This window comes from Quercus lobata, chromosome 8 (genome assembly GCF_001633185.2).
Source record: "Quercus lobata isolate SW786 chromosome 8, ValleyOak3.0 Primary Assembly, whole genome shotgun sequence".
Lineage (NCBI taxonomy): Eukaryota > Viridiplantae > Streptophyta > Magnoliopsida > Fagales > Fagaceae > Quercus > Quercus lobata.
Window position 1 is genome coordinate 16,302,731 of NC_044911.1, and position 27,605 is coordinate 16,330,335.

At 36.0% G+C, this 27,605-nt stretch overlaps 1 protein-coding gene across 3 annotated transcripts; it reads left to right on the top strand.

Annotated features, from left to right (window-relative positions):
- Positions 1-21,852: 21,852 nt before the first annotated feature.
- On the top strand, positions 21,853-27,024 carry LOC115958312 (G-type lectin S-receptor-like serine/threonine-protein kinase At4g27290). 3 transcript variants are annotated; one of them, XM_031076713.1, is made up of 7 exons: positions 21,854-23,342; positions 25,005-25,139; positions 25,307-25,452; positions 25,522-25,732; positions 25,856-26,093; positions 26,171-26,197; positions 26,525-26,654. In XM_031076713.1, the coding sequence occupies exons 1-7, from the start codon at positions 22,085-22,087 to the stop codon at positions 26,562-26,564; spliced, it is 2,055 nt and encodes a 684-aa protein (XP_030932573.1). In that variant the 5' UTR covers positions 21,854-22,084; the 3' UTR covers positions 26,565-26,654. The 3 variants fall into 3 exon arrangements, with proteins under 3 accessions (XP_030932574.1, XP_030932573.1, XP_030932572.1); XM_031076712.1 differs by having other exon boundaries at positions 21,857-23,342; positions 26,171-26,321; positions 26,525-27,024; XM_031076714.1 differs by lacking the exon at positions 26,171-26,197 and having other exon boundaries at positions 21,853-23,342.
- Positions 27,025-27,605: the final 581 nt, after the last annotated feature.

Here is a 27,605-nt window from a genome sequence, read left to right on the forward strand (position 1 = left end):
ATAAACCAAAATGCAAGACATTTAGATTAAAGTACTGATTTCAACATAGCATAAAGGCTGCATTAAGCAAGGTACATACCATAAAGCCTACAAACCTATGCATAAAACATTAACCCTAAAAGCTTACAAAAGCACATGGGTACAAACACAAAACTTCCTGAATAACATCATCAAAATATATTAAAGTTTAAACCAAGAGTATAGGTTAAGAGTTAGAAACAACTATACACCAAAAACACAGTGTATCAAACCCATAAAGACATTAAATACCCAAAACATAAGCATATATAAACAAAGTCTCTGATTTTGACAACTTTGACAACTCCCCCTCAACACATTACTCCCCCTTAAGAGCTGCTTTTCTGCTTCTCATCATCAATATCATCTCCCCCTTTTTGGCCGGAATGGCCAAAGGGTCACTGTTCATGCTGGGTGGTGAAGCTGTCAAGTTTTGCAGACAAAACATCAATCTGGTCCTGCATGGCTCTCATCCTCTCAGAGTGCTCAGTCTAGACTTCTCTGATCCCATCAAGTCATTCCAGAATGATTTGGAAAGCATCTGGAGGTGTATCTGAAGAATTTGATGCTTTAGGCCTTTTGCCACTCCTCCTGGGTGTTGAGGTTGATGCATGCCCTGCTGCCTCTGCTTCAGTTTCCATTGGGACACCCTCTCCTTCATCACCTTCATCATCTTCTCTTGGAAGCCTAACACTTATCCTTTTGCAGGTAAGCTTGTTAATTGTAGAGGGTGTGGACATGAGACTGATGTCTTGAGGGATTGGAACACCCTTCCTTCTAAAAATCCTCATTAGCAAACTGGGAAAGATCAATTTTGGCCTAGAGGTTGTTCTTGTCTTATCCACAATGGTGTCATATATGTGGGAACTTATGTCAATGAAATTCTTTTCTTTGAGATCCATCAAAAAAATTGCTCTTGCACAGTTGATTGTAGTCAACTTCTTTATGGGATAGAGGTTAAACATCATGATTATTGTTAGACACCTCATGTCCACTGGAAAGACAGTGGTATTCAAACATTTCCCTTCTCTCTACCCACCTATCCTTTGTTGAACTGTTTCAATAGAAACACTCCTATCCTTGTAATTGATAAATTCCTGATCTTCTAAACCTTCAAGCCCTAGCACATCATCTATGACATGTGCATCCAAAATGAATTCTTTACCTCTAACCCAGCAGCTTAACTCATTCTCCTTTATCACAGCATTTGAATAAAATTCCCTAATCAGGGGTTCACACACTACAGGGAAATCACTCAGAAGCTTTTCCCATCCTTTTCCTTCAAAACAGCTGGGGATAAAGGATTGTCTAAAGTCCTCCAAATCTACAAATCTTTCTTGAATAATTCCTACTTTCAAAAAGATATCCTTGTATCTCTCAAAGTGATGAACTGACCTAAACAGTTTAGAATCCATTTTCAATCTTTTGTCAGCCTTCTTTGCAGGAGTTTTCTTTTTCGGAGGTGAGGGAGCCATCTGTGAACAATCAGAAGAGGCCACAACAGCATAGAACAGTATATGTATAGAACTAGTCAGTAACATGTAATTAACAAAGAGATTACAGCCACACAGATGAACTTGAACACTTAAACAATAAGCTACTTAGATCAACCACATGGATAAACAAGCCTAAAATGGGAAACACAAGAACAACATGGAGAATGCAGGGGAGAATAAAATCAGCAGATATAGAAACTATCCTAAAGGCAGATATATGTCATTGAGACATATAATGGAAAAATGATATGACTCACAAACAGCATTTTGACACTAACAGATGCTCCCAACAGATTAACACAATAGAACATGCACATTCAGCACAGTAAAACACACATCATCAAACGGAACATTTTGAAACAACTCAACAGCTCAATATCAGATAAAATAAAAGACACACTTAGCTAAGCACAGGATGAAGACCAAAAAGGAAACAACCAAGATCAAAACAAACTTTAGCAACAGCATCCGCAAGCTAAGCATGAACAAAGAGCAATAGCCGAAACACAAACCCATTTCTAAATCATAAACATATGCGAAAAATCAAGGGGAAAAACACAAAATCAAGTAGAAATGAGTTCAAAACTAAAAACCCATACCTGTGACTTGAAGAATTTGAGCAGAAAATACGCAACAATTGAGATTGGAAATGGGAGCACGGAGTGTTTGGGAGGGAGATAGTTTGGAGAGAAGATGAACAGTCACAAATGTTCGAGGGAAAATTGAAAAAAAATTTAAAAATTGCTCCTATTTCTGCCAAACACGCGTTTTTCGCGACTTGATTAAGTCGCCACACAGTCGCCAGTTCAAGCCGCCAAAACGCTCAAGGACAAAAATTTGAAAAATTTTTCTAAGTGTTTTTCGCGATTGGAAGGTCTACCCGCGAGTGATTCGCGAGCTGAGTCACGAAAATCTCTGAGTAACCCTCGCGACTAGACCTTCCACTCGCGAACAAGTCGCCAAAAATGACCCGCGAGGACGCGACTGAGGCTTGCGACTTGACATACCCGCGACTTAGCCGCCAAAACAGGGCAAAACTGGATTTTTGAAATTTTCAGATTTTTCAAACAAAATACTTTCCAAAAACACCTAAAACACTCAAAAATCTTTTTGTACTTGAATTAACAAAGATTGAGCATGTGAAAACACATTTCATCAAGTACAATCACACAAATGAATATGGTATTTATTGAACATAAACTTGTGTGTTGTGTGTGGATATCAACAATGAGATAGTCCTTAGTCTAATGTGAAGTTTCAATGATCAATTCAACCAAGACATACACAATTAGCACTAGATCATGTGACCCATCTCAATTATAGAAATATGTATATATGACCTCCCACAAAACTTGATAACATAATTTGGAGCTTTACATTTGACTCCACTTTCAATCATAACATTTGATCATTTTGATCTTTTGAGGCAATCACGTCTCATTGTGAGAGTGATATTTGATATTTCACTTTAATGAACAAGTCTTTGGCCTTTTGAATAAACATTTTCTTTAATATAAAGTCGCTTACCCTTTTTCCTAGTCGAATACTAGAATGTGCGACAGGCTTTTGCAGCTCAATATCTCTTTTCATTTGGAGATTTACATTTGGTGAGCTCTTTTTAGCAAAAACATAAATAAATAGTGGGAAGATATATAGACACAAGTCTATGCATGTTTCAAGATCAACATAACCATTCACTAATCATTCATGACAAGTTTGAAGATCTATTTACAACAATCACATAGATTTCAAGATTTTTCCTACAGTGATATGAGTGCATGAAAACAAGCAATGCTCGAAAATGCACAAAGCCATTAGCACAAAGGTACAAGGCAAAACAAGTTTTGAGACAAAAACTCAACAAAGTCAATCAAGCTTTTTGATTTTCTAATTTTTATGTGATTTTTGGATTTTTGACACTAAAAGCAAAAATATTGATAAAACAAAATTAAAAATATGCACAAGAAGACAAGCAAACTACCAACAACAAAAACATCAAGCAAACAAACAAAAATCGTCACAAAGCATAGGAAGTATTAATGCATGGACATGTTGTAATGCTTATGCATGAGTACCCTTTTTCACCCACATGTCACTTGCGTTTGGGGTGATTTCCTTATAGGAATGGGTACGGGAGTTAGGGCTTTCAAACCTTCGTGAGAAGCTTTCCAAGCAATTGGTGAATGCACCAATCATCTTCATCACGTTCATCATTCCGGGATCACCATTCTGATCTCTAGATTGATCACCTGCCCAATTTCTTCTATCATTTCTAGGTCCTCCAGACCTTTGAGGAGTTGTACTATTCTTTGCTCTCAGCTTTTGGTAATTTGGTCGAGTATGCCCTTGAAGTTCGCAATAATGACACACATAAGTTGCTCTAGGACCTCTTTGTGGTCGTGGGCATGACTTGGCATGAGATTCAGACCTGCCCACAGATTGATTACGGGGATTCAGCATCCGTTGGTTCACCACATTCTTCTTCTCCTCCACCTTGAGCTTCTCATCAGTAAGGTCAGCTACAACTGGATCTTTGGCCTTTACAAACTTCACTTTTTTAGTGACATTTCCAGATGAACTACTTCCTCCGGTATATCCCAATCCGGATTTGTCTGAAAAGCTCTTTTGAGATGAGATAACATCATCTAGCTTCTTGGTGGTGACCCTCTCTATTTTAGCATTCGCTTGCACAACCTCATTCTCAAGAAATCTCACTTTTGTGTAAGTTTCGGACAGCTCACCATTCAGTGTTTCTATCTCACATTTGGCCTCCCTATATCGGATTAAGAGACTTTTGTAGTCCTCCTCAGCCTTCTTCATTTTTCTCACAGCAGCCTTGGCCACCCTTGTGTACTCACCCGACTTCTCCAAGAGTGAGTTATAATTATCTTGAAGATTTGCTGTGCTTTCATCTTCTTCAGCATCTGATTCTTCAATAATTCCTAGTGATTCATCATCACTATGTTCCCCAAGGTCTCGTACAAGCAGATTCAACTCATCTGAAGACTCAACATGAGCAATAGTCATAAAAGCCGAATAGTTCCCTTCTCCATCACAGCTCTCTTCAGATTCTGAGTCAGATGAATCCAAGTCACTCAAAGTCGTGGCATACACTTTACCTTTCGATTTCAAATAATTCGGACATTCCTTCTTAAAGTGTCCATGCCCGTTACATTCGAAGCAAGTGACACCTTGTGTGGGTTGGGATTCTTTTCCATCTTTCTTTTTGAATTCCCTTTTCTCCCTTCCAGAACTTTGGAATTTTCTTTTATCATCAAATTTGCCATTATTTTTGAATTTCAAGAACTTTCTGAAATTTTTGACAAGGTATGCAACATCTTTGTCAACCACATCTTCTCCCGATGAGTCTTGATCTTCCACCTTCTCATTAATGGTCTTTAGAGTAAGAGATTTACTCTTCCGTTAATTGGGCAGCGACATCTCATAAGTCTGCAGAGAACCAACCAGCTCCTGTACTTTGATGTCATCAAGGTCCTTGCTCTTTTCAATCACTGTCACTTTAGCACGAAAACTTTCAGGCAATGATCGAAGGATCTTCCTTACAATTTTTGAATCCTCCGTTTTCTCCCCCAAGTTGAACTTACTGACAACCACCTCATTTAGCTTCCCATAGAAAGAGTCAAAAGACTCATCCTCACTCATTTTGAGCTCCTCAAACCGAGTGGTTAGCATTTGCAACTTGGTGTCTTTCACTTTCTTCGTGCCTTCATAGGTGGTTTCCAAAATCTCCCATGCTTCTTTGGCAACGGTAATATGAGAAATCCTGTGAAATTCATCTGGAGACACCCCACAGAAAATAGCATTGAGTGCTTTACTGTTAGCATTAGATGCAGCAAGTGCTGCCTTATCCCATAACGATTTGGCTGCCTCAGGTCTGGTCCAACCAATCTCAACAGCATCCCAAACAGATTCATCAATAGAACACAGAAAAGCTCTCATGCGAACCTTCCAAAAAGCATAATTACTACCATCAAAATATGGAGGTGCATTTAGGGATTGAGACCTATCCATCTCAAAAGGGAGTCAAGGATCACACAATGGTAATGAAACCAATAGCAGTGTACCCGCTCTAATACCAATTAAAAGTTCAAAAACGTGTATAAACACCTTTGAACGTTTAGACCCCCAAATTACAACTTAACCAATTCAAACAATATGTCAAACAACTAGTGTGCAGAAACTTAACATATGCTATAATATGAAATTGGTTAAAAACTATCTAAGCCAAAACAAAATACAATCCACGGCAGATAATAAAAAGGCAAAGATAAAGAGGAAGGAAGATGCAAACACAAAGACAGCACACGATGTGTTATCGAAGAGGAAACCGAAGCCATCGGCGTAAAACTTCTCCGCCACCCTCCAAGCGGTAAACAATCCACTAGAAAATACAGTTGGGATACATGGACAGCAATAGACCCTCCAAGCCTAATCTACCCAGTGCACCTAAGCCCTCCAAGCTTCTTGCTCCAACGAGGTTGCACCGAACCTTTTTCTTTTCTAGCTTCCCGGATTCCGCTACTAGACTGTAGCATCAACCAATGAAGATTGGTTCCTTCCTAACTGCTTCCCAGAAATCCAAACAGCTCTCTCACAGTAGTGATAATGGTGAGAATCAGGTTTGGTATAATGCCTCTCAAGGATTTGACAATGGAGAGGAAGAGAGTTGAGGAATTTGAAGAGACTCTAAGGTATAGATTGTGGGTGAATCAATCTTGTTTTTCTTTAGGGTTTCTCTCTCAAAATTCTCTCTGGAAGCTCTCTCACAATCGTGGGTAAAAGGGGTATTTATACTGGAGTGGGAGAGGAATGTGAAACGTCAGGTTTTACAAAACAGGGGTGGCTCGCGGCTTGACCAAGTCGCGAGATCCAGTCGCGAGATAACAGTATGGTCAGTTGTCCTGTTTTGTCCTGTAGTGCTCCAGCTAGCATGACTGTTCATCTTCCAGCATGCTTGGCACGTGTGCTGCGTCTGGCGGCTTGCAGCCGCGAGTCACCCGCGAGTCCCAGCCGCGAGTCTCTGTTTTCTTGCACACTCTTGAGCAATCTTCACTCTATCTCACTCACTACCCTTACATCAAACCCACCTAAATACAGGGTTACTAAATGCTGAATTACAAGCAAATTTGGCACGGAATAAAGCCAATTAGATGGTTGAATAAATTCAACCTTACATTTTGTTTGATGTAAAATGGGTTAAAGTCTTTGAAAGAAAGCTTGAAGAATTTTGCTGGAAGATTCTGCTCAAGAAGAGTTCAAGGATGCTCAAGTGGAGATAGAAAGGCGCGCTCAAGTAGCTCACTAATCCCGCTCAAGCGAGAATGTGAGAAACAGTTGCCTACTCTATTTTAAACTCAGTTTCAGCTAGTGTTTTAACCCTCATTCAAGCACCTATTTAAACATAACTTAAGCACGATTTTAAGAAATGTAGAGGCTGAAAATTGGTGTTGTTCAGAGAGAAAATACAATCGCCATCCTTGTGCTTTCATGAGACATCCATGCTAGTTTGTTGATCATATTTGTGATAGAAGATCTTGAAACCACAAAGCCTACATAGTCACGTTGCTGTGAAGAATCTTTGAGGTGGTCCCAAAGTCATGAGCAAGAAGTTTGTGTCAACAAAATCTAGACTAGAAAAGTCCAACAACATTGGAGTTGCACGTGGACATGTGAGTATATATCTAGTGGAGGTGGAGGTAGCCATAGAGATTATTTAAGAGTTGATATTAATTTATTGTAAGCACTTTGATTTTACTTTGTGGCTTTTTCTCTTACACTCTTAGGATTAAATTGGACATTTAAGTAAAAATACATCTCTAATTCCCTACAAAATAGGATCACCCTTCCGGTTAGTTTTTCAAACTCAACTCTCACATCTCTCCCATATTCCACTCACCTTTTCTACTTTTCTTTTTTCTTTTTTTCTTTTTTCCTTTATCCTTACTCTAATCTCACGGTTTTTTTTTTTTTTTTCAAATCTCCACATTTTTTTTTTTAAAAAAAAAAAAAAAAAAACTCCTACTATAAAAAAACCATTATTATTCCATATCTCCAACTCTCCTATCTCTCCCATATTCTACTCACCCCATGTTTTTACTTTTTTTTTCCCCCTTTATCAAGACTTATCTGTTTCTACCTAAATAAAAAGAGACTTATCTATTTCTTTTGTCCCCTTTTTATTTTCAATAAATTTCCAGTTTCCTTACTCTAATCTCACAGTTATTTTTCTTTTTCCCAAATCTCTTCTTCAATTGAAAAAAAAAAAAAAAAAAAAAAAAAAGGGAAGAAGAAGAAGAAGAAGAACACTCCAACTATGAAACCACTACTATAACTTCTCATCCATATCCTTAAATTTAGGTAACACCATTTTTTTTTTTTTTTTTTTGAATGGCAAGCTAGTTGCCAAACAAAACAAAACATAAATAAATGTTCTCTCCCCCTCCATCTCTTTTTCACAAAGACATAAGCAAAGGTACATATTTTTCTTAGTACTCATTCTTTTCTTCTTCTTTATATATATATATATATATATATATTTTTTTTTTTTTTTTCTTGCTTGCATGTTTGTATGTGTATCTTTGTTTTATCTGTATATATTAAGAGGATTTAAAAAGTTAGTTATGGTTTCGAAAAATGTCAAAAATACCTCTGTGAGAATAAATAGGCCGAGCAAGAGTATGGGGCCGTGGGCCATGCCCAAGGACACATAGGAGCCCGAGGACGATCGAAAGGTTTGATAAGCTGTGGGGTTTATAAGCCGAGGATAAGGGAAGATAATAATGGACAGGCAATAGTTCCCTAGGAGCCGAGCCTCCTCGGAAAGTATTATGGGAGGATGGAGCTCTACTATCCTAGAAATTCTATACATAAGGGAGCTATTCTTCTGAGGATAAATATCAAGGAAAGTAGCCAACAACAAAGGAGAAAATATATGGGGAGAAGGCTGCCACCACCATATTAAATGCTCTACACCAAACCACCTGACCGCATTTACGTGGAGATAACACCTAAACAATGATATCTTAGTTTACAGCTATTCACAAATCTTCCAGGAAGTTTTTGATGGAACAAGCATCCAAGAGATCACCTATATGATCAACAAGTGGAAGGCTGGGATGAAGGATGGAAAGACTATATAAGGAAAAGGCCCTCGTGAAAAATAAGGGAGGTGATCAGAGAATGAAGAAAAAAAGAAAGAATACCTTGTACTTAGATAAACTTGAGTGAATATATGAGCACTTCAACCTCAAACTTGACTGAGGAGTGTTATTTCTACTAAATTGTGTTTTCTTATCTTCTTGGCACGAAACCAATTAATTAAGGCCCATACTTGATTTGCTGAGTCTTTTTCCTGTAAAACCCATTCTCTAACAAATATATTGTTTTGGGTTTATTGGGCCATCATCCATTATTGATGGGCTGAGGGTCTAATTCCAGTCCTTACAACCTCTAATCTAATTAGATAATCCTTATTCTTAAAAAATAAAAAATAAGGTTAAAATTTTAATTCAACAAAATTCAAAAGGATTCAGAAAGTTAATTATGGTTTCGAAAATGTCAAAAATGCCCCTAATCTAATTAGATAACCTTTATTCTTAAAAAAAAAAAAAAAAAAAAAAAAAAAAACCTACCATAGAAAATTTTTTCCTAAAAATTAGCATACTCTTTATTTTAATATATCTCACACACATTTAATACAATTTTTTTCCTAAAAACTAGCACACACTAAACCCAACAATTTACTCCATATCAAATCCTAAATATTAGTTTCTTAAAAATCTTTCTACAATAGATAAATTCAAATTAAAAAATTACAATAAACTCAAAATAAAAAAAGAGCATCATCACACGTGTGAAGCGCATGTGATGAGGCTAGTACAAGTTTATAAATTTGAAAACGGGTTACTAACTCTCTTTATACAATTGTATCTTTATTTAATACAAAATGGACACTCCCTCAAACTACTCACTTACAGGTTATGTTTTGGGTTTTTCTCTTCCCTTTCTTTTATGAAGATGTGGAATTTGATGAGATTAATGCATTTGTGAAAGAAATAATTTTTTGGTATAAATATTGTTGATGCCTACTTTGGCAAGAAGACCCAATAACAAGAAGCCCAACAATATAGAAGAGTATTCTAAGATTAATCTTTGTTTTCTCTTTGTTGATTTTATTTTTCAATAACAAGGACAAAAAAAAAACAAAACAAAACAAAAAACAAAAAACAAATATGACTTGGGACCAACCCGAAACCCAAATCAACCATGGGCCAAAATTTTTGGGTTGGGTCGAGTTCCTCCTTGGAAATACCGGTTCAGGTTTCGGGTGGATGAGAAACCGACCCGACTCGACAAAAGCTCTACCCTAAAACGCAGTAAGCCTAATAATGGAAAAGTTAGTTGATTTGTAAGAGACGCATTGGCGTATTGTAGCCTTATAATGGAAAGTTTAGTTGATAGGCGCCTCTGGGCAATAAGGTTTGCTGATTTATTAATGGGTTTGAATGGAAATAGGTTGGAACTTTGGCCATGAAATGCAAGTAATTATAGAATACTTCAAGAGTATTGATAGGCCAAGATTGTATTGACCTCTTGTGATAAATTAACCAATTAATTAACCAAGTGAATTAATTAAGTTAATTAACATGCAATACATGTGGTAGTACAAACAAATCACCAACTAAGTTAATATGCAGCGGACCACCGCACACCCTTGGTGTGTTAGTCACTCCACAAGTATAAGTGCTTATGGGATGTAGGGGGCAAGGGCCAGGGTTCAAGTCTCTAGGAGGGAGTTTCACACATATATATACTTAGATTAAGTTAGAGTAGAAATTCTATCTTGTAAAAAAAAAATTAAAAAAGTTAATATGCAGCGGAAAATAAAGTTGATACATTGATTTGTTTTCGAATGGGGAAAACTTATATAGCAAAAACCCCACTGGGTAATTTTAAGGTCACCACTCCCGAGAATCCACTATTATCAAAACAAGCAGTTACAAGTAAAGGAATCACAGTACCTTATACCAACCTACATTTGAACCTTTACCCCAATACTCAATTGGACTTGTTCTATAGTGACAATCTCTCATTTTCAATGCACGGCTCCCAGTACGTAACTAACTAATTGATGTGCAAATCCTAGTATGTGACTTACACACCAACTTGAGAAAGATGTTAGCTGCAAATTTCTTCAGTTCATCAACATGATAAAGATCACGAAACTCTTTGGTTACAAAACCATACGGCATACAAACGCAACAGCTTCTTCAAGAGAAAGATGAACTAGGGCATATGTCTCCAATTCATAATATGCTTGTGAAAAACTTTTGCATTGATGTGCATCAGTTGTGATAGCCCTTAAAACAATCCTTATATATGTTTAGGGTTGTGAGAAAAGAAATCTTAAACATTTATACACGGATTGGAGTGAAATCAGATCTGAAAAACTAATTTTCTTAAATCTCAATAGATAGGGTATCTATCGAGCAACTGTTGAGCATCGGCAAAGGCTGCCTTTTAAACCTCGATAAATGCTATCTATTGAGCTAGTTGTCAAGTTTTAAAATCTAGCACTTCTTCACTTGATTTTTGGACAGATTTGCATCGTTTAACATTTGGACTTGAAACCTTGTTCCTTAAAGCACTAAACACATCCTAGATCTACCCAATTACAAGTAAAGTGTGTTTTGTCAAAGGATTAGCCAATTCTATATTGACATATGTTCCTAACATGATTCACATATGTCCTAACAATCTCCCCCTTTGGCAATCAGTGATAAAACCACAACAAACAAATGAACATATGAGAAAAGTCATAAATCACTTAACTCATATTCACTTGTTAAATACAATAAAATCTATCCTAACACAAACTCTTGAAAAACTTTGCAAGAAGAGAGTTCATGGCAAGAAAGACTTTGACAACCTATATTTCTAAAACACTTTAAACAAAACTCATCATGGCATCTTAGTGTGAAACGGAAATATAAGATTGCATACAATATATAAGAAGCATGTGCATAAAGAGAGAAAAGAAACAACATATTTAGAGATAGGTGAAAGAACTATAATATCAACCTCATTATATACATACATATATATATATATATATAACATCATAAGTACAAGGTTTGCTATCACTAAGTAAGAACAATGTGTCTATAAAAGAAGAAAAGAAAAAAAAAAAATACACAAGTACTCACTACATCCCTCAAAAAATCAACACTCCCCCTATCACAAAAATGTCCTATGCTAACTCTCCCCTTAAATACATGACTACTCTCATCTCAAAACTACTTCCCCTTTTTGTCATGAATGACAAAGTGTAAGTAACTCAAGCAGTCATCTCATCATCGTCGTCGTCAGAGTCACCATCATCATCCTCGTCCTTAGATGCCTCTAAATAAGGAGAGGGAGACTCTATGAAGCCACCAAGGCGAGCGTGCCATTGACCAATACGGCCAACATGGATGTTTACCTAATACAACTCAGTAGTAAGTGTATCAAGGCGAGCATCCATGCGCTCAAGCTACGCCATGATTGCCTCGAGGGTTACACCACCTGCTGATGAAGAAGGTGCGGATGTGGAAGGAGTGGAAGAAGCTGGAGGAGTCACTGTCTCTGTTTGTTGCTGCTTCAGTCGAAACTAGGCCTCACTCCGTCTAACGGTAGCAGCGTTTATGGCACACATAGGGGAAAAGTGTATAGACTCTAGACAAGAGACAAAAAAATGGCAAAGAATCCACGTGATAGCCGAAAGGAAAATAAGTTTATTACGGGTCATCGTATCCCTACAGACATCTATAAGGGATAAAATGAAGTGAGAAGGAAAATCAATAGTGAGTCCCTCAAGAATGGATAACAAAAATTGAGCATGAAGCTTAGTGATAGAGTTATAGTGAGACAATGGATGGAGAACGAATGTTATCATCATGTTAAGGAATCTCAGACTTTTTTCAAAGCCCAAGCAAGGGGTGTTTTGACAGTCACCCCAAGATGAAGGTGTCTCACAAAAGCGAGACTAGACAGTCTCCAAAAACTACTCTCCCTTTGGACACAGTCCACAAACGCTCATAACCAACCCCTACTGTAGATGATAGTGGGAAGGTCGGTATCGGAAAAATCCGATAAAACGACTTGGTGTTCCAAATGAATGCCTCGTTGTGAGAAGTTCTTCGAAAAGTCCTTACGAGCTTTATCATCACGGAACCGGACGTGAGATGAAGTAGAATCAGAGGGGGAAGAAGAAGAAGAAGATGCCCCGAAATGAAGAGGGTTTTGGGATAGAGTAGATTTGCGTTTAGGTGCCAAAGAGCAAACTAACGCAAGATAGAGAGAGGGAGAGAGAAAGACACACAGAAAAGCACCAAACAATTTAATATCAATATGATAGAATCAAAATTGGTATGTATGCATGAAAAATGCATGAACATGTGACATGCAATAGTAAAAACATCATGGGCTCAGCCTAATGAAATACTACCAGCACACAACATTTTAACATAGTAATTACACATCTAAAATGCATGAACATTTTTAAAAATGCAAATGTGATATAGTGCATGAACATTTAGGATCATTTACACAAAACCCATCCCAAAATTTTGCAAAAACCTCATCAATTTTGAAAAACCCCAAAAAAAATTTCAAAAACCCAAAAACTTAGGTCTAATGCATGAAATGTATGAAGAATGAAGGATTAAGGACCCTTACTAGAGAAGAAAAGCTTGGTCTAGGCCGAAAATCACTTGGGAATGAAGTTTGGAGTGAGAGAGAAGTGTTTGGGAAGGTGAGAAGTCAAAAAGGCTCGAGAGAGATCAAGAAAAATGAAATGGAAATCGCACTGACCCTTTATTTAGAAATCCCAATTTCTCAATGGATTAAGAGGTGTCGAGAGCTATCGAGAATTAAAATAGCCAGAAGGAGATATCGAGAAGTTATTGAGCATCTATCAAGCAAACAAAAACTTCCTCGATGGATCAAGAGTCTATCGAGAAGCTATCGAGCCTAATTCTCAAAAATCTCGATAGATCGAAATTGCGATAATAGCTATTGAGAAAGGAAGCTCAAGAGGTTTGATAAATAGCCTAGCTGTCGAGAGGTATCGAGAAGCTGTTGAGATTGCTTAAAAAAAAATTTCAAAGAATAGAACAACATAGATATGAATGCAATCAAACATGCTACTCATCCAAAGATCCAAACAATATTTTAAGCTCTCAAAAACATCTCTCATTAAGAAAAATGTCAAGCATTTAGATCCAAAAACACATACACACACACACACACACACACTAAATAAGTCTAACCAATTTTATATTTCAAAAACAAGTCTAGATAGTTTAGTAAATATACATTAACACATGTATTCCTTGTGATGGCCAAATCACATTGTACCTACACATGTATCAAGAGTAACAAAGACTATTGCATGTTGTGTGTAAAAAACATCGCAAGATTGCATAAGTGTCTACAGGTTATGACAATTTAAGATATGAGAAAATCACTTTAATTGCTTGATAGGGACTATCACCTTCGAGGTACATCCTATAACTCCGACACCTCCTAGAAGGCACGCTTACAATCATATATAAAGCATTTTGATTCTTTTTACTTTTATTATTATTATTATTATTATTATTATTATTATTATTATTATTGCATATTTTTCTTTTAAGCAAACCATGCATGGGCATATAAGAGAAAGAAAAAAAAATACCAAATTATGTTAAGCTTTTAACATTACACTTTTGCTATACCGAAGCATACAGATGTCATTTCATGATTGGCAGGCAACAATGGTGAGATAGTTATTTATGCCTTTCTCTTAGAATTTTCTAGTCCTTACCATCAAAAAGAGTGATACGAGTGTTAAGTACAAAAGATTACTTAATCTTACTTATCACAAACACGAGTCATAAAGTTCATTTGCTTAGTTGTGCATAGAGATGCTCATCTAAGCTACAAAAGATACAAAGTTTAGAAAACGTTGTTTCAATGGCCATCCAAGGTACACAAATACCAATGTACACAAACACACTGTTTTTGTATTTTTCTGATTTTTTATTTTTTTAAATTTTTTATGAAAAGCAAAATAAAACAAAACTAAAAAAGACAAACAAAAACATGTTAAACAAAGAAAAGCATAAATTAAACTGACTCAAAACAATAAAGCAAAACACACAAGTAATGCAAACTTAAAAACAAGAAAAGGGAAAGAGAGAGAGAAAAAGTGACTAAATCACTTGGAGCCTTTTTCCTTCCACACCTTAGAAGAACCTTTCTGTTTTGCAAACCCTTGATCCGGAGGTAAGGGAGAAGAATTAAAACCATTCACGTTCGAAAGGAACGTGAGGGTTTTAAGTAGATCTCCAAGAGGAGAAAAGGATGATGGAAACTAATTCTGGTTTCCTGATGAGATCATACTGTTACTCTGTTGAGTGGCTAACTACTTATAGAAATTAGGTCAAGTATGTCCAGTCACCCCACAGTGATGATAGAGATGCTGCTTCTTCTGTTTAGGCTTTTAAGTGTTTCCCTTCTTAGCCCTAGGGTTTTTAATCTCTTTCTTATTAAGCTTATGGGGTGCGCCTAAGATAGATTTACCCTTGTCTATGTTTTCACTAGCTAAAACAGTTTTCACATTATTGTTCTCAGATTCAACATTATTAACAGGTGAAACAAAAACAGTAATACTAGTAGAAGCAATATTGGGAGAAGAGAAATCATACCCTAAATTGGTTCGATCATAAGCAAATTTTTGAATGCTAAGTATCTTGTCAAGCTTTGCACTTGAAGTCCTTTCCAACTTAACTCTGATTTGGAACAACTCTGTCTTAAGCTTCTTGGTCTTCTTAACCAAGAAATTGTTCTCAAATCGCAGTACTCCAATAGTCTGATTGGCTTCATCAAATTTCATGAAAAGCTCTTCTCGATCAAGTTCCACATCACTCAGCTTCTTGGTGGCCAACCTATACAGTTTCTCATGTTTCTCAAAGACCTTATACAATTTTTCATAGGCTGTATGGATATCATCTTAATCATCCATTTTCTTGAACTTAGAATCCTCCAAGTCTTCTTCATCATCCACTTCTTTATCAATCCCTTTAGTAGGATTTACAGTAGCAGTGAAGGCATTCAAGATTCCATCATCCTCATTATCAGAATCATCCTCAGGTTCAGTGTCGCTTAAAGTAGCAGCAAGTGCCTTGCTTTTCCCGATGGTCTTGAGATACGTAAGGCACTCTTGTTTCATGTGACTGAAACCTTGACACCCAAAGCACTTTGGTCCTGAGAGAATAGTGTACTGACCGCTATCCCTAGCATTCTTCTTTCCTTTGTCTTAGTTCTTGAACTGAGACGAATTGGACTGCTTGTGATCTTTGTCAAATCCTTTAGCATTGGCATTCCAAATAAACTTTTTGAATTTCCTGGTGATATAGGATTTTATCTTTGAATCTTCATCGTCTGAGGACTCATCAATGTCACTACTCTTAGCCTTCAATGCCATGCTCTTACCTTTACTAGATTTCCCAATCCTTGTCAAAACCAACTCATAGGTCTGCAAATTGACAACCAGCTCTGTCAAAGGAATTTTGTCGATATCCTTTGATTCCTCAATTGTAGTGATCTTGGCGTGAAATTTCTTGGGTAGAGATCTGAGCACTTTTCGAATAATCTTGGGTTTGGGAATGGTTTCCCCAAGATTAAAGACTAAGTTCACTATGTCCTTGAGTTTGGCATAGAACTCATCAAAGAACTCATCTTCCTCTAGCTTAATCTCGTAGTAAGCCTCTGAAACTTCGAATCCTTGATAGCCTTAGTTCCTTCATAGGTTGTCTGGAGGATGGACCATGATTCCTTTGCAGTTTTACTGGAGAACATCTTCTTGAACTCCTCATTTGTGATTGCACTGAATAAGACATTCAATGCTCTGCTGTTGTAGTTAGCCGCTTTGATCTTAGCATCATCCCAATCAGTCGGCACTTCCTTTGGCTTGGTCCAGCCTATCTCCCCAGCTTGCTACACCTTTTCATCTAATGACTAGAAGAAAGCTCTCATACATACTTTCCAGTATGCATAGTTAGTGCTATCAAATAAAGAAGGTATAATAAGAGATTATCCTCTATCCATGACAAACAGGGATCAATGGATCACACAGGAAAAATTAAAACCTAATCAAAGTGTGTCTACTTTGATACCACTTGATAGGCTAAGAATGTATTGACCCCTTGTGATAAATTAACCAAGTTAATTAATTAAGTTAATTAACATGCAATACGCATGGCAACACAAACAAATCACCAACTAAGTTAATATGCAACGGAAAATAAAGTTGATACGGTGATTTGTTTTTGAATGGAGAAAATCTGTACAGTAAAAACCCCATCGGGTGATTTTAAAGTCACCACACCCGAGAATTTACTATTATCACAACAAGCAGTTACAAGTAAATGAATCACAGTACCTTATACCAACCTACAGTTGAACCCTTATCCCAATACCCGATTGGACTTGTTTAATAGCGATAATCTCTCATTTTCAATGCACGGCTCCTAGTACATGACTAACCAATCAATGTGCGGATCCTAGTAAGCGACTTACACACCAACTTAAGAAATATGTTGGCTGTAAAGTTCTTCAGTTCATCAACATGATAAAGATTACAAAACTCCTTGGTTACAAAACCCTACGGCGTACAAACGCAGCAGCTTCTTTAAGAGAAAGATGAACTAGGGCATATGTCTCCAGTTTGTAATATGCTTGTGAAAAACTATTGCATTGATGTGCATTAGTTGTGACGGCCCTTAAAACAATCATTTTATATGTATAGGGTTGTGAGAAAAGAAAGCCCCAACATCTATACACGGATTTGAGTGAAATCAGAACTGAAAAACTGATTTTCTTAAATCTCGATAGATAGGGTATCTATTGAGTAACTGTCGAGCATCAGCAAAGGCTGCCTTTTAAACCTCGATAGATATTATCTGTCGAGCTAGCTATCGAGTTTTAAAGTCTGGCACTTCTTCACTTGATTCTTGGATAGATTTGAATGGCTTTAACACTTGGACTTGAAACCTTGTTCCTTGAAATATTAAACATATCTTAGATCCACTCAATTACAAGTAAAGTGTATTTTGTCAAAGGATTAGCCAATTTTATATTGACATATGTTCCTAACATGATTCACATATATCCTAACAAGTATCACAAATCTAGCGTGTAACACACAATTCATATAAGAGAAAGGAACACACATTTATGGTACTCTTAAAGTATTCTATAATTTTTCTTAAAATGTTAGTTGTATGATGTGGGATTTGCTTCGTTAGTTTGTTAATTATACGGTACAATGTTGAGGACGATAGAGTTTGATGATTTTGTGAAATTTTAGAGATAGATTGTATAGAAAATTGGTATTTGGATTAGAATGGGTAGAAGTGTATCTCCTCATAAAATCTAAATGTATTCCAAATATTTATCAATATAGACCAATAAAAAAAAACTTAAATATAGTGAACAAAAATCATATTTTTAAAGGAGAAGACTTTTGAAATTGTGGGTATGACTGTTGCTCAATTTTATTTTGAGTATTCTCTCTCTCCCTCTCTCTCTCTCTCTCTCTCTCTCTCTCTCTCTCAAAATAAAAGTAATTGGATAAATTACAAAGTTGGTCCCTATACTTTACATTATATTTCAATTTGATCCTTAACCTTTCAATTGTGTCAATTTGGTCCCTAACTTTTCAATGTTGTCTCAATTTGGTCCCTGTCATTATCCATTGAATGGAAAAGTCTGACATGTCAAATGGTGCAAATAAAAATTTTTTTTTTGACATGTCAACTGACACCTGTACAGCTAGTCATATTAAAAAACAAAAAACCAAATTTCAATTCACGTTAAGCTAGGAAAAAACTAAAATCCCTAACTCTCTCTCTTTAATACCTCACCGAATCACCCTCACCTTCCCTCTCATTCTCACTCTCACTCTCATGGCATCAACCCCTAATCCCTAACTCTCCCTTCCGATGGTAGAAGGTATCCACAGGGAAATTATGGGTATTAGGGATGAATTGGAGAGTATCAAGATTGCCATTGCATCTACAATAACTCTTAAATACTCCTCTCTCTATCTCACATAGGGTTCCATTGCTCTATTATTTGTGTGGTGTTCCTGTGGAATGGAAATCTTGGGTATTATAAATGAAGAGGAGAGGCAAAATGATTTTAATTCCCCAGAACAAGGATCATGAAGAGGTTAGGATAGTCAAAACTTACGAGAGAGAGAGAATTGAAATTTGATTTTATTTTTCAATATAATGTGGTTGTACAATTGACAGTTGATGTAGTAGGTAAATCAATTTTATATTATTCCATTTGACACCTCAGACTTTTTCATCCAAGGGATAACAACAGAAACCAAATTGAGATGACACAGAAAAGTTAGGGACCAAATTGACACAATTAAAATGTTAGGGATCAAATTGAAATATAATGTAAAGTACAGTGACCAACTTTGTAATTTACCCTATTTTTTTGAAAAAAGTATTATTGGTTTTTAAAGATTTATTAATAGAAGAAAAAAAATTTGTGCTGTTTATGTGTACTTAATGGCAACCCATTTAATGAAAGACAAAAGTAAGGTTGTTCATATATTTGCTAGATCACTCGATGGATCCAACCAAACTTGAATGAGAAATCAACTAATTTGGTGACTATAGTGGTTAGCAGTAGGTTTCCTCCTTCAAAACCCAATGATGATAGGTCGAGTAGAGGGATTCCTTCTTCAAAATTTGACAAATTTGATCCAAACCAAAAAAAGAAAGAAAAAAAAAAAAAAAAAAAAAACCCATCTACATTGGAATCTCTGCCTAGATTGGTGGATATCTCACAATAACCAATGAGTATTAGTGGAGATCTCATAAATCCTTGACAAAATATGGCAAAGATCTCGTGATCTTGGACAAGATCTACAAGAAAGCTCATCATCACCATTTATCAAATTTTTACAAAAACTAACCAACGCCTTTGGACAACTAACCTGGACCAAACTATTACTTTTCTACCACCCACTAGGTCCAAGTTGAATCCAAAATCAACTTGACCTAATCTGTGGACACCCATAGATAGAAGGATTGAATTAGGAAAAAATTAAAGTTGTTAATAGCTAGTTTTTCTAAAGGTTCTACAAGCCACACCAAATAAGGCTCAATTCCTTTTGGGCCCACTATCTCTATTTGTAGTATTTTATTTTTCATACAAGATCCAAGCCCATGAAAAATTAATGGGAAATTTGAAGTAGTGTGGTATGAGAAGTAAAGAGTGGGCCTATTTGGGCTTCCCCTTGGACTTTGCTAAGTGAGCTTGGGACACTAGAAAAATCTATGAGCGTAAGAGAATATGTGCAGATTTGCTTGTTTACCCCAAATTTTGGCCTAATTGTCTCCACCATGAAAATAGAATCTAACCTTGTCTAATTTTGATTGACTTAATTCCTTTAGTTTAGCTAGAACTTTAGGGGTTGTTTTCTCCTGAGAAGGCACAATAAAGCTAGCTTTATCAACATATTACCCAAAATTGTTAGAAAACCAAATTGTTATAATATCCAAACAAGAAGGATAGACACTATACATGCCTTGAACCTATTATAAACCTAGGTCCCGGTCCATACATTAATCAACCTTCATTACCTTACAACACTACTCTTATTTTTAAGCTAAACTTCTTATTATAAGAATAAAATAGATCTCAAAGGTGTTTTATGTATGAGTTGTTGCCAAATAGTTTCTCTCTCTTCTCCATCAATTCCTTATTTTTCCTCATTTTACTATATTGTGATCATTATAACAATAATGATTATTTTCTATTGATATTCTCTTAAAGTGAGTTCATGTCTTTGAGTATTTATTCACTATGCACTTAAGGTACTATGTCTAAGTTTTACATTTTTTAAAAAAAAATATAGAAATCAAACAATTCTTTCTCTATTCCCCTAAGTAATTAAAATTTAGATTTATAGGAAAAATTCATGGTTGAAACTGTTAAAAAGCAAAGAGAAGCAAGAGAAAAAAAGATAGTGTCATACATGCATATTAAGTAGTTTTAATTTTTTTGCAATGTTCTGAATTTCGTTCCATTCGAAAATCTTGTATCGGTAAGCAAACCGGAATGATAATCCCCTCTATTCTACCTCGGACAAAATTTGGGGCTATTTTGGTGTGTTTTGGAAAATACCAGCCGAAATGGAAGATTCGGCTAGAATGGGTTCTAAGGTTTTCATCTCCTTAAATTGAAAGCAACATATGATTTCAGAGTAGAAGGAAAAGACAAGTAACTTACTTGTTTACTTTGTTGATGTTTGTAGAAGGAAAATAGTGGATCAGATTTGCTAGTGGGAAAAAAGGGGGGAAAAAATGAAACGAAGGAGCCATAGAGGCCACTAGTCTGTGAGAGAAAAAAAAATACAAAGAAGAAGATAAAATTAATACTTTTTATATATATATATATATAATAGAAATTGAAATTCTACTCTAGTCTAATCTAAGTGTATATGTGTGTGAAACTCCCTCTTGGAAATTTGAACCCCGTCCCTTGCTCCCCACACCCTATAAGCACTTATACTTATAAAGTGACCATTGTGCCAAAGGTACACGGTGGTAGATGAAGTTAATACTTGATAGGACTCATGTATGGTAATTTATTTTTCAAAAGATGACCCACCCTAATTAAGAGGGAATGGTAAAAAGTGAAAACTAATAAATTCTCCTAGAGAAAGATAACATTTATGGGGGTTGGAGGGAAACTTTTGCAAGTAATAGGAAGTTTCTACTTTGTTGGATGGTGCATTATTTATACAATGGATTTTTTTTTTTTTTTTTTTCCAAATGTCAAACATTGTATTTTCTTAACAATTTGAATATTTATAATATAAATAACTATTTTATACATATTAGTGATTATTCTAGAATGTACACTGAAATAGGCCAATATCAAGTCGGTATCGGTATATTCCGTTCCAACAAAGAAACCAGAATAGACACCGAATCAATATTCATAACATTGCTAGTATTTTGTGTAAAATATATGATCCACTAATTGAAAATTTGAAATGCCGTGAAAAAGGATAAAATTTGGGATAAATAAGGTATGCTTTTAACTAAAACCAAAAAATAAAATAAAATAAAATTAAGTGCAGTTAGGTGGGTCAAGATAAAGATGAAAGCTTTTAGTGTCAAGGAGCTTTAGCAACTTTATTTTTGTTGAAGTTAGGAACTTTAAGACTTAAGAGTGCGTTTATGTCATTATTTGTTTTTTCAATATTGGGGGGCAAATTCTTCTGATAATTATGTCAAGTGAAGAAAATTTTGGAGCAGTTTTTGTTGAAGCTTTGAGTGTCAAGGAGTTTATTGCCGCCCGCCCCCCTGGCTTCGCCGTTGAATTGGCCAAACATCATTCAAGCGTATAGCTTACTCCATGCATTGCAAGGGTCTTGTGTATGTATTATTACACAATATTTTCTCCGAACAAAGAAGCCGACTATTAGACAATCGATGTTAGAAACCAAACCTCTTTTTGTGTTCTGTTTACTATCCTTCTTAAGGCTCTCTGCTACGATAGACACTATCATTCCAAGCCATTCCATCAGAGACGGTGAGACTTTAGTTTCAGCTGGTGGAACCTTTGAACTGGGATTCTTCAGTCCAGGCAATTCAAAAGGCCGATACTTGGGAATATGGTATAGGATATCTACTGACGCAGTTGTATGGGTAGCCAATAGAGAGACTCCAATTGCTAATCGCTCAGGAGTCTTGAAGGTTACAAATGAAGGAGATATTGTTCTTTTTAACAACACAAATAGTACTGTTTGGTCATCCAATACGTCGAGAGCTGCAGCAAGTCCAGTAGTAAAGCTGTTGGATTCAGGAAATCTTGTTGTGAAAGATGGAAATGACAATGGCTCGAAGAACTTACTGTGGCAGAGCTTTGATTATCCTTGCGACACATTGATGCCAGGAATGAAGTTGGGAAAGAACTTTGTAACAAGTCGAGACTGGTTTTTAACATCTTGGAAAAGCACAGACGATCCTGCTAAAGGTGAGTTTTCTTTACGGATAGATACTCATGGGCTACCACAGCAAGTTTCTATGAAGGGAGATAAAATAAAGGCTAGAGGAGGGCCATGGAATGGCCTTAGTTTTTCAGGATATCCTCGTTTAAGACCAAATCCAGTATTCAAGTATGAATTTGTGATGAACAAAACTGAGGTATATTATGTGTATACACTTGTGAATAGTTCAGTCTTTTCAAGACTTGTATTTTACCCATCAGGTGTTTGGGGACGGCTCATATGGAGGGATCAGACACACAGCTGGGAGATCTACTCTACATCCCAGGTAGATCAGTGTGAAAATTATGCCTACTGTGGTGCATATGCTACCTGCAATGCCAATCGCTCTCCAGTATGTGCATGCTTACAAGGATTTGTATCCAAATCTCCAAAAAATTGGAATTCAGTAGATTGGTCTGATGGTTGTTTTCGAAGGACTCCATTGGAATGCAATAGAGATGGCTTCCTGAAATTCACAAATGTGAAATTGCCCGACACATCTTCTTCATGGTTTAATATAACCATGAGCCTCGAGGAATGTGAGAAATTGTGTTTGAAAAACTGTTCTTGCACAGCATATTCAAATTTAGATATCAGGGAAAAAGGAAGTGGCTGCTTGCTTTGGTTCGGTAACCTGAATGATATAAGAGTAGACCAGGACGGCCAAGACATATACATAAGGCTGGCCAATTCAGAACTAGGTACTTTTTACTCCTGTTATTTCATATTTGCTCTCTTTGGATTTGCTCTTTTATTATAAATTGTGGACATATTGAACGCCTAAATTGCTTGGTTTTCAATTGTTTCTTTTTTCTTTTCTCTTTTTCTTTTTCTTTTTTTTTCTTTTTTTTTTTTTTTTTTTTTTTTTTTTTTTTTTTTTTGTGATGAATCAGTGAATTGATTCAAAGAAGGAAGTAATACAGGCTAGAACAAGCCACTACTGGGCTGAAGGCACAGCACCTTTATAGAACAAACTCAGTATCTAGCGGCTATAGAAAATCTAAGCCATCTTGTCCTAATTCATAACCAACCATCAGGCCTAATCCCTTACAATTCACTAACTAATATTCTTGCAAACTACAGAGAAGGGATTCCCCAGCTTGCACAAGACTCTTCTAAAATTGAGTTATGAAAGCTCCCTTTTGCTGGGTTAAAAAAGTAAATAATAGGAGACTTACAAGAAAATTTCTTATTTTTGCTATGAAAGGAGCACTGTTTATTACATTTGCATTTTCCTTACACTCTGGTACTACATGGAAGGTTTGTATCATTCCTCTTCTCTCCATTCCCCCCATCTCCCTCCAGTCCTCCACCCAAAGATAGGGTAAGAGACCAGCCGGGTTTTTCTCAGTCAGAGCTAGGCCTTAATTGAAAGGACTTTAAATGCAACTTGACTTCTTGAAGTGCTGGAATTTAACAGCTGCCGGAAGGGGTTTAATTTGGGTTTTCTTCTTCAATGGTAAAAACTCAAAGCAAGCTATCAATGCCCCACACATTTTAGTTAGCTTTCCTAACCTATGAAGTAAGCACCATAGTAGAATTCCAAATTATTTAATAGTTTAAACACCTTTAAGCACCAACCAACCATAACTTCCCATTTCATAGCTTGGATTACAATCCTCTGATTTGAGTTGAAAGGAAATTAGTTCTTTTTAAACATGCTAACATATGTTCATTCAGGGGATAAGAACAAAATTTATTAAACTTAAAGAAGACCTTTTAGGTGTTTTCTTGGGGAAGTCTGACATGACTGCAAGCTATATAGAATTGAAATAACAGTGTGAAAACTGTGACAAACTTGGTAGTTGCTCGGAAACTAGGATGTTGTGGTTTTGCACCCTAATGCTCTATACACCTTATTTTTCCTATCCAATTCATAGCTTAGGTTTTATTGTCCTCTGTTTGAGTTGACAGGCAATTGGTTCTTTTCAAACATGCTAGCATGTGTTGATTCAAACCTAGTCCTCCATGCTTTCAGGGTGAACGTGGGGGTTGGGGGGAGAAAATTGGATAAGAACCAACACTAATGACTAATTTTTGGATGCTTGTTTGGGGAACTCTGACATGACTGCAAGCTATATAGAATTCTAAAAACAGTATTAAATTGGGAGAGACCTGGTGGCTCCACAGAAACTAGGATGTTGTGGTATTGGGCCCTACTGCTCTATGCACCTTATTTATTCCTATTTAAGCTCAAGATAAATTCTGTATAAATTCTCTTTTCAAGAATTATAACTGGCAAGTTGCAGGTACTCATGAAGCTGGTAATAACAGAATTTAGTTTCCAACTCAATTGTGATTTAAGGAATTTTGAACAAAAGTCACATATATGTTCATTCATTGACTCTACTTCTCATTTTCAGATAATAGTGAGAAAAACAGGCATTCCAGCAAAATAAAACAAGTACGAATCATAGTCGGCTCTGCACTACTAGTCATGGGAATTCTTATACTTGGAGTAATATCATATGTGTGGAAGAAGAAAATTAGTTTCAAAGGTAAAGCTATAAACATGAACTTATAATTTCTGATGCATGACAATGGATTTTACCACAGAAATTTCAAATTGAAAGTCTTAAACTTAGAAGTGCATCAGATTAGGTGGTTAACTGATTCAGTAATACCATTCAAATTATTCATGCCAATCCATCTCCTTTAATTTCAGGAATCACAAGGAAAAATTACAACTATGTAGGTGGGAATGAAAACATGGAGTTACCTGTATTTGATTTTATGACCATAGCTAATGCCACCTGTAACTTTTCGGGCAACAACAAATTAGGAGAGGGTGGGTTTGGACCTGTATATAAGGTAAACAAAAATATCCTAACTAGCTAAGCTGTCTTCTTTGGAAAAATTTCCTAATCTTTTGATTTTTAGGGTACCCTGCAAGAGGGGCAAGTGGTAGCTGTAAAGAGGCTCTCCACCAATTCGGGACAAGGAATGAACGAGTTCAAAAATGAAGTTTTATTAATTGCCAAACTTCAACACCGCAATCTTGTGAAGCTTCTTGGTTATAGCGTTCAAGAAAATGAGAAAATGTTAATCTATGAATACATGCCTAACAAAAGCTTGGACTCTTTTATTTTTGGTTTGAGATTTGACCTTTCAAACTCCCATCACATTCATGTTTAGTATTGGTATCTTCTGTTAATAAAATTGCTTGTTGAGAATTCAGCTAGGACAATGCTAACATGAAAATAAATTTGGTCAGATCACTCAAGAAGCAAATTACTGAATTGGCATAACCGCATTCACATTATTGGTGGCATTGCAAGGGGGCTTCTTTATCTTCATCAAGACTCTAGACTTAGAATTATCCACAGAGATCTCAAAGCTAGCAATATTCTGCTAGATGATACCATGAACCCAAAAATCTCGGACTTTGGCTTGGCTAGAACATTTGGGGGAGATCAAACCGAGGCCAAGACCAAAAGAATTGTTGGAACGCAGTAAGTATACTTAACTTCTTATAGGTTTTATACTAGATATTTTTAAATTTCTTTCACTGAGCAATGACATTTTGCAGTGGATATATGTCTCCTGAGTATGCGGGATATGGACAATTCTCTATCAAATCTGACGTCTTTAGCTTTGGAGTTTTAGTGTTAGAGATAGTGAGTGGGAAAAGGAACAGGGAATTTTGCCACTTTGATGACCACCTTAATCTTCTTGGACTTGTAAGCATGAAGAATTTTGTTGTACTAATATACTGTGTCAAATGAAGTTGCAGTTTTAAATAGTATAGTTTCCTATGCAAATCTTTGAATAACCTTCTTTATCAATCATACAATGCCCCGGTTATTCTTATAATCCAGCAATAGTCAGGGCCAAATACAAGTCCATTTTAACAACTGATACATTTGGTTTCAACCTATTTCAGGCCTGGAGATTATGGATTGAAGATCAGGCAATGGAACTGATTGATAAATCTATAGGCGACATGTTCACATTATCTGATCAAGTGCTACGCTGCATTCATGTGGGCTTGTTATGTGTGCAACAAAGACCGGAAGATAGGCCAGACATGTCATCTGTGGTTCTGATGTTAAGCAGTGAGAGTTTATTGCCTAAGCCCAGGCAGCCTGGTTTTTATTCGGAAAAGGCTCGACCTATAGCAGATTCTTCATCAACGAAGCATGAGCCAGTTTCAACCAATGAAATTTCCATGACATTATTAGAGGGACGGTAAAATGACATGACATTGCTCAGGATTTAACAACTCTTTTGGTTTAGACTTTAGTGCAAGGGTCCAAGGGAACTCTTGCTCTAGTGTTCAGACTTTATATCTTGTCTCTCATACTGAACATTCTATTCTGTGTTGCCACTTTATTCACTGATTTGTACTTTAGTGCATACCACAAAATTACATCTGAATTAGTAGAAATGCCATTAAATAATGGAATTCGAGAGTTTGATGAACCATGTGTCCCTCAAAGCCATACAATTATGATCACTGCTTATTTTGGTTTGAGAGTTGATAGTATAGTAGGTTGAGTAACCTATTGGTATGTTACTATGTTTGGTTGGGTAAAAAGGGAAACGAAAATGGGATATGATTGGTTTATTAAATTTTATTTTATTATATTATATTATGTGAGATATGTTTAGATAGAAAGTATGCTAATTTTTAAGAAAAAAGTTTCTCTGGTAGTTTTTTTTTTTTTTTTTTTTTTAATTTTGTTGAATTACAATTTTAACCCTTTTTTTTTTTTTTAAGAATAAGGATTATCTAATTAGATTGAGGATATTTTTGAAATTTTTTAAAGTCATAATTAACTTTCCGAATCCTCTTAATATATAAAGAAGAGATAAGAGTCCCATCACTTTTGTTCCTATATATATATATATATATATATATATTTTACAAAATTGAAGAATTTGAAAAAAATTTGTAGGCTTCCAATAGATCAGATAAAATTGGAAATGCTCTTCATTTCATACTATTCTTTTAATATATAATC

Coding starts and splice junctions, on each gene's coding strand:
- LOC115958312 (XM_031076712.1), top strand. CDS start 22,085: ATGTTAGAAACCAAACCTCTTTTTGTGTTCTGTTTACTATCCTTCTTA. Junction 23,343..25,004: donor GCTGGCCAATTCAGAACTAG/GTACTTTTTACT, acceptor TCTCATTTTCAG/ATAATAGTGAGAAAAACAGG. Junction 25,733..25,855: donor CTTGGACTCTTTTATTTTTG/GTTTGAGATTTG, acceptor AAATTTGGTCAG/ATCACTCAAGAAGCAAATTA.